Consider the following 7,985-nt stretch of genomic DNA (forward strand, 5'->3'; position numbering starts at 1 on the left):
CAGAGCAGGACACACAGGAACCCTGCCGGCGAATACACTGTGACTACTACACATGGTCACTGACAGCATTATTGTGCTTTCTCAGACAACTTTATTAAGAAAATATAAAAATGAAATATAAGAGTCTATTAAAATTGGTTTAATAACAAATTATTTATGAAGATTATTTAATTATTAGTTTACTGAAAAAAAACACACATTCTTCCAGAAGTTACAATAAAAATAAAAATATTATTAGTCCATATATTTTAAGAAAGTCAAGGAATGAATCAAACTTAAGAAAAAAACTCTGAACAATTCTCAATTATTTTTAGAAATAAGAAGCATTTTTAATCATTACACATTTATACTTTGCCTTATTAACTATATTTTTTCTTTAGAAAATGCCATTAAATATCCCCAGAAGGGCCTTCATTTCTTCAGCTGCATCATCAGGATAATACTTACTGGAGAGAAAAAGCAAATACAAAAGTAATTTTTTTTTTTTTTTGCAAACCAGTTTATTTTAAAAGTACATAGTAAACAATTTAACATTACAGTATAGTTACACTTGAAAGTTAGTGTGAGGTTAATATAGCAAACATGGTAAGATAATCTTGTCAGTGGGTTAAAAACAACAGACTGTAAGCTATAAAGGGGAAGGAACAGATCTCTTAATTATTTCTTTAAACACATTGGAATATAACACTGCTCAGTAAAAGCATAAGCAGGTTTCTAAGCTTGGCCTCTCTAAGGAGAGAGAAACGGGTGCAGAGGTCCCCCTTCAGGAATGGCCAGGCCAGCAGTGGGTGCTGATGACATTTATTACTACTGTGATAATGAACCTGTTGAGCTAATGGAGTAAAAGACAACCTGAGATTCTATAAGTACCTGACTTCATTTGGATTTCTCCAATGACACTACCGTTTATTCTCTCAATAAAACATTCTGCATTCAAATAAGTAAAAGTTCCTTTAACAACTCAATATATTATAATTAATAGCATTAAACATTTGTTTTAAAAATTAGTATACCTAATATTGATGGCTGTAAGGATCCTCAGTTCTCAGGAGATCTAAAATTTCCACACTTTAAACAAAGGTTTTGCTTGATCTTTAAATGAACAAAGTTGGATCTGGAGAAATGGCTCAGTGGTTATGAGCATCGCAGTGCTCTTCCAGAGTCCAATGCCTGCTCTCATATCAGGAGGCTCACAACTGCCTGTAACCACAGCTCTAAAAGGACTAGACTCCTGTACTCACAGGCGCAGCGTGTACACACACACACACACACACACACACACACACACAATCTTAGAAACGAACCAAAAAAATCTTTGTAAAAATTTTGCTAGTAAAGCCATTAAATGTATTTAAAGAGCTTACCTAAGATCAATTTCCTTTTTAGAGTCACTGTTTCCAATAAAAATATCCACTTCCTTAAAATTGGGAGACTGTGATGTTTTCTTAGAGTCGGTAAAGCACATCCTCTTAATCACTGGTGAGAGAGTCAGCGGTCTTCTCTCTTGTAGATTGACCTATGTTTTAATTTAAAAAGCAGCAATCACTGAAAGCTATGTATTCAAGGAAAATTTGAAATAAAAACAAAAGTACATGGCTTACAAGACTTGCATTTCCAGCTTGTTGAGGGAACTCTGCCACAGAGTATGGCCCAAAGTTGGCCCTGGGACAATCTGGTAAAGAAGCATCTGGCTTCTCAGGCGATGAAGCAAAACTAAAAGTTAAAATTAATTATGTATGAAATAGGACAAATGTGAAAAATAAACCGTTACTGTTCTAAATTAATAGTTACTCTGAAAAGAATACAAAGTTTAATATAAAGCTTATCAATAGTTACTCTGTGAACAATATAAAGAATATCTACTGCAAAAAAAAGTTGATATTGTTTCCAATACTCATGGAGAACTTGGTGTTTCTTCTTCCTCTTTCTCTTCCTCCTCCACCTCTTCCTCTTCTTCCTCCCCCACTTCCTCCTCCTCTTCTTTTGAAACAAAGTGCCACTATGTAGCTCTGGCTGTCTTGGAATTACTGTGTAGACCAGCTGGCCTCAACTCATACAGATCTGCCTGCCTGATGCTGGGACCACATCTGGCTATTTCCTTTCCTCAAGAACAAACCCAATTTACACATTCCAGATTAGAGTTTTATTTATGAAATTCAACAAAGCTTGATTTTCTATAACCCAGAAACCTGTAAATCTTTTCTAAACTCCCATTGCTTAACCTTTATCCTCCTTTCTGTATTCTGTATTCACATAGTTACCACAGTCCTTCATATAACTATATACAAGACTTCATAACTTTTTATAAAATTTATACATGAGAACACATTCATTATTCACTACTATGTGCCATACATTATGCTACAAACTAGATATAAAGTGGTAAACAAGCCATCAGTGAAATATTATCTAACATAGGAACAGACCATGTATGAAAATGGCTTTGTTGATGAAGTGCTTGTGTTGCAAGCACTTGACCCTTTTGAGTTCTAGAGCCCAGGTGAAAACATGATGCATACATGGGACCCTGTGTGGGGAAATGGAGACAGGTGGTCCTGGCAGCCAGTGGGCCAGCCTGGTCTGCTTGAGATCCCAACCAGTGAGAGATCCTGTCTCAAAAACAAACAAACCCCCCAAACCCAACCAACCAACCAACCAACTACCAACAACACAGACTAGAGACATAGTTCAGCATTGAAGAGTGACTGTTGTACAATTCTGAGGACTGGAGTTAGGGCTCCAGGGCCCATTAACAAGCCAGGTGTCCCCCACACCTCTAGCTCCTGCTCTGAGTAGGGCTTCGGTAAGAGGATCACAGGTGCTTTCAGGCTTCCAATGAAGCCAAAAAATCCTGAGGCCCAGGCTCAGGGACAGTGAGAGGACAGTGAGGGTCTCTTCTGGCCTGTGGGTCCTTAACACATTCCTTCCCAGTGTGCATGTATGCTCACACAGATACTCAGACACAAGAAAATGATAGTAATATGGACCATGCCTGAGGAATGAGCCCAAGATTGTCCTCTAGCTCCCATAGGCATGTGTGCGCACACACACAGACACACACAATATGTGCATGCACCCACACACATATGCACTATAGGTGTGTTTATATTTGCACACACAATTTCAGGTTTTGAAGGCACACCAGGTCCTCAGCTATCATGGGCTTTCTCCCATGGAGCAACTTCTGATAGTGTTTTTCATGGTGTACTGGTTAATTTTGTGTCAACTTGACACAGCTGGAGTTATCAGAGAAAGGAGGTTCAGTTGGGGAAATGCCTCCATGAGATCCAGCTGCGGGGCATTTTCTCAATTAGTGATCAAGGGGGGAGGTTCCCTTGTGGGTGGTGCCATCTCTGGGCTGGTAGTCTTGGGTTCTATAAGAGAGCAGGCTGAGGAAGTCAGGGGAGGCAANGGGGAGGTTCCCTTGTGGGTGGTGCCATCTCTGGGCTGGTAGTCTTGGGTTCTATAAGAGAGCAGGCTGAGGAAGTCAGGGGAGGCAAGCCAGTAAAGAACATCCCTCCATGGCCTCTGCATCAGCTCCTGCTTCCTGCCCTGCTTGAGTTCCAGTCCTGACTTCCTTTGGTGATGAACAGCAATGTGGAAAGTGTAAGCAGAATAAACCCTTTCATCCCCAACTTGCTTCTTGGTCATGATGTTTGTACAGGAATAGAAACCCTGACTAATACACATGGGCAATCTATATTCTAAACTGTTCCAGAATTATTTGACGTTTATTAAATGCATGGTGTAGAAAATGGTTTTCATGCTGTTTTTGTCTTTTCCTACCCACAGCTTTATTTTCTTATTCTGCTTTTGTTCTTTCTATCTGACTCAGACTCAGAATCAATAAATGAAGGGATAAGAGGACAACTTTAAAAGCTGCTAGATTGTGGAGGAGATCAAAACCCAGAGCACCTTAGGTGCAGAGCTGGTCAGTGGGAGCACATTAGGTTCACGAGCTGGTCAGTGGGAGCACATTGGGTACACGAGCTGGTCAGTGGAGCACCTTAGGTGCAGAGCTGGTCAGTGGAGCACCTTAGATGCAGAGCTGGTCAGTGGAGCTGCCTTGGCAGGCCCATGAGCTAGTGGTGAGCACAGTGCCCTAAGGCCCAGTGGCAGGAAACCAGCAACGTTTGGGCAAGGTGCCAACTCTGCAGTTGTCTGGCGTCTGAGGTCCAGTGGGCCTAATGCTCTGCATCACTAGGTGATCTTTGTAGACCTGAATAGACACTGTCAGCATTTTTTGTCTTCTGGCCAAAATCCCTCTTCCGTCTTGATTTCTTATCAAGTCTATTATTTCCAAATGTACTTTGCACTTTAGTAAAACTGTTTCAAATTGAACATTTCTGAGATGATTTTTTTTCTTTCTCAAATCGGTGGTTCCTGTATTCTCAGAAATATCTCCCTGTACCTAGCTGCTATGCATTCTTTCCCTTTCTCCATTATCTTATTTCATTAATTATCAAATTGAATAGATTATATCTGAGATATAAAAACTTCTCTCTTCTCTCTCTCTCTCTCTCTCTCTCTCTCTCTCTCTCTCTCTCTCTCTCTCTCTCTCTCTGTGTGTGTGTGTGTGTGTGTGTGTGTGTGTGTACGTCACAGGGCAAACTGTGGAAGTTGTCTCTTTCCTTCCAGGATGTGCTGCTTGTGGACGTTGTACATCGTGGTGCGGAGCCTAGTGCGCACCACGATGTACAACGTCCACAAGCAGGCTTGGATGGAGGTAATACCAAGTATGTTGATTTCTTTGAACTAGATGTCAAAATTTAAAGACCACGAAACACAAGAAAATCAAGCTGCTTGTGGACGTTGTACATCGTGGTGCGGAGCCTAGTGCGCACCACGATGTACAACGTCCACAAGCAGACGAAACATCCCATAAAGAGACACATTCCTAACTTTCCTTGAATAATCCCAATACCTGACAACACTAAACTCTATTTTGTAGACAGCAATAACTAGCTACAGCTGAGTAAAGTCCTTTCCATTACTGAGATAGTCTTCTGAAGGCTCTTGCATTTGAGAATGAAATATAGTACTTATTGTGTCAATTAAGGCCCTGACACTCTGCAGTTTCATCCTTACTCCTATGGCCACACAAAACATCCTTCAATGATTCTTGTGCATGGCCTGTCTGCTTAAGCCAATGTCCTTTTCTTTCTTTTATTCTTTCTTTCTTTTTTTTCCTAGGTTTTTTGAGACAGGGTTTCTCTGTATAGCCCTGGCTGTCCTGGAACTCACTCTGTAGACCAGGCTGGCCTTGAACTCAGAAATCTGCCTGCCTCTGCCTCCCGAGTGCTGGGATTAAAGGCGTGCGCCACCACACCCGGCGCCAATGTCCTTTTCTTAAAAAAGGAATTTAAACCTAGAATGCCTATTCATCTCTTTCCCACTTGTTTGGAAACTATGACGTTCCCAGGTTCCACCTTAGAGACCATGATTCAGTGGGTCTGATGATGTGGGACAAGAACTCAGTCCTTTAACGAGCACTGCTAGATTGTTCTGATGCAAGTGGTTTGATGATAGCACTCAAGAAAGAAACCTCCAACCCTAGCAAATTCAGATTGGTTAGCACACTCAGATTCTCTGACCCCACTCCAACTATGTTTCCCAGGGTACAAAGTTCTAGGGGTCACAGACTCAAGTTCTGAGGCTTACCTGTTTGAGTTGTCTCTTTGGAATCTGCTGCTTGACTTTTGGAAGGGTAGCTTATTTCCGCCGAGACTTGAATCACGAGTGTCTCCAAATCCTACAAGAGGAAAGAACATTTTGAAGTAAAATGCCAGTTGGCAGCTAATGGAAGGGCTGTCCAAGTTTCCCAAGGCATCTCTATAATCAGGACTGTTTAGAAAGAAGTGTAGGGGTGAGGAGGTGGGCTGGTGGGTAAAGTGCTTTCTGTACAGGGATGAGGACTGCATTTGGCTTCCCTAGAACTCACATAAAATTTGGGCATCATTTTCTTAGACAGCTGGTAAAGCCATAACAAAAAAACAGAAATTAGGAAAAAAATTAAAGAAAGGAATATATGTCCTAATTTGCTTTTGATTGCCATGATAAGACACCATGACCAAAAGAAATCTGGGGAGGAAAGGGTTTGTTTCAACTTAGAGCTGATCATCATGAAGGGAAGTCAGGGTGAAGCCTGGAAGTGGGAACCAAAGTACAGACCATGAAGCAAAAGTGCTACAGGGCTGCTCCTCATGGCTTACTCAGTTTGCTATTTTATATCTACCTCCAGCCACCTTCCCAGGGATGGCACTGCCCACAGGGGACATTAGGAAAATGCTCCCGCATACTGTCTAAGGGCCAGTCTGCTGGAGGCCCTTTCTCAGTTGAGGCTTCCTCTTCCTGGAGGACTCTAGCCTGTGTAAAGTTGACAAAGGACTAGACAACACTATGGGTAATTCTCCATAATCAAACTTATCTACGCAGAAAACATAAGACAAAAAGCTAAGAAAATAAAACTATAAAACACATAGTTTATTAGCTACTATGTTTAAAGGTTTTCAGCTTATCAACATTGACTTAGTTTTTAAATTCAGATATATGACCAAATTGAAATTTATTCAGCCTTTCTAATGGTCTGAAAGTAATTGTTTAAAATACTCTAAACATGGGGAAAGGTTTTCTCAGTGACAAAGCTATGGCCACACAGGTTAGGTCACCTCAGAGGGTCAGCATACACCGACTTTACCTTGCAGGACATATCTACAGTGTTCAGTTAGGGGTTAGTAGTTGTTCAATGACATAGAAAATGTGCCTAGTGACCCACATCATAGATTTCTAGATCTGTTCTGTGTAAGTGATGAAGCTCTGATCTTCCTGAGAGAGTGAGGTCTTTAGGATCCCAAGACAATAGCATTTTAGCTCCTAACAGGTTCCTGGGGTTGTCACCTTCTGATCTGACATGTTTCAAATGGTTGTGGTACAATGTATCAGCAAGCAATTGGGGGAAGAGTGTTCTGCAGGCTGAGGAACTGGTTTCTCTGTCTGTCCACATGGCAAGCATATCACCATTTTTTTCCTCTAGTCAAGTGACTAAGAGTTTTAATTACCTGTTTTTGTAATCAGAGCAAATCTGTCTGTAACTCATTATCTGTGTCACGGTTTTGGGTTTTTGTTTGATTTAAATACTCCTTCCAACACAGACAGTACTAGCCTTCTTACTTACTTATATTTTTATACCCCAAAGTGAGCACTTCCACTAGAAGTCAGGCTATTCTCTTTCCTTGAAAGCAGATGAATAAAAACATAACACAGAGACCCTACATGAACTCAGAATAGAGACCAGGATAGTCTGTTTTATGTCAATTTAATAAGCAGCCTCAATCTAATAGAACTGTTAAGGCACAGGAGGGATGTCTCAATGGTTAAGGGCACTAGCACTGACTAATCCTCCAGAGGACACTCCCAGTTTGATTCCCAGCACCCACATGGCAGTTTGGTCCATTCATGACACCAGATCCAGGGGACCAGATGCCCTCTTCTGGCCTCTGTGTGCACTGCATGCATGTGCTGCACAGCATATAGGCAATCTGCTCACACATATAAGATAAAATAATTTTTAAAAATTAAAAAGAGAGGGGAAGCCGGGCAGTGGTGGCGCATGCCTTTAATCCCAGCATTTGGGAAGCAGAGGCAGGCAGATTTCTGAGTTTGAGACCAGCCTGATCTACAGTGAGTTCCAGGACAGCCAGGGCTATACAGAGAAACCCTGTCTTGACAAACCAAAAACAAACAAACAAACAAACAACTCACCTTGCTTCTCATGCCACCAATAGGAAGCAATCTTGGACTTTGCCCTCAGAGGGAAAACACTCTTTGTGGCAAAGACATTTCTCTTTTTAGGTTTGTGAAAAATTAGAATCTTACTCCAACAAACATATACAAAAAGGCACAAGAGAGAGAGAGAGACAGAGAGAGACAGAGAGAGATGGAGACACACAAACAGAGAGAGAGAGAGAGAGAGAGAGAGAGAGAGA

The 7,985-nt window shown here is 41.3% G+C and overlaps 1 protein-coding gene across 1 annotated transcript in view; it reads right to left on the reverse strand.

Annotated features, from left to right (window-relative positions):
• Nucleotides 1-338: 338 nt before the first annotated feature.
• Nucleotides 339-7,985, reverse strand: part of Hfm1 (helicase for meiosis 1) — a 79,568-nt gene continuing 71,921 nt past the window's right edge. The window contains exons 36-39 of the mRNA XM_021211113.2: nucleotides 5,662-5,752; nucleotides 1,602-1,713; nucleotides 1,365-1,516; nucleotides 339-446 (exon numbers count right to left, since the gene is read on the reverse strand). Coding sequence (XP_021066772.1) covers nucleotides 377-446; nucleotides 1,365-1,516; nucleotides 1,602-1,713; nucleotides 5,662-5,752 — 425 coding nt within the window. The 3' untranslated portion in view covers nucleotides 339-376. The remainder of the gene's footprint in view (nucleotides 447-1,364; nucleotides 1,517-1,601; nucleotides 1,714-5,661; nucleotides 5,753-7,985) is intronic.

Source organism: Mus pahari, chromosome 13 (genome assembly GCF_900095145.1).
Source record: "Mus pahari chromosome 13, PAHARI_EIJ_v1.1, whole genome shotgun sequence".
Taxonomy (NCBI): Eukaryota; Metazoa; Chordata; class Mammalia; order Rodentia; family Muridae; genus Mus; species Mus pahari.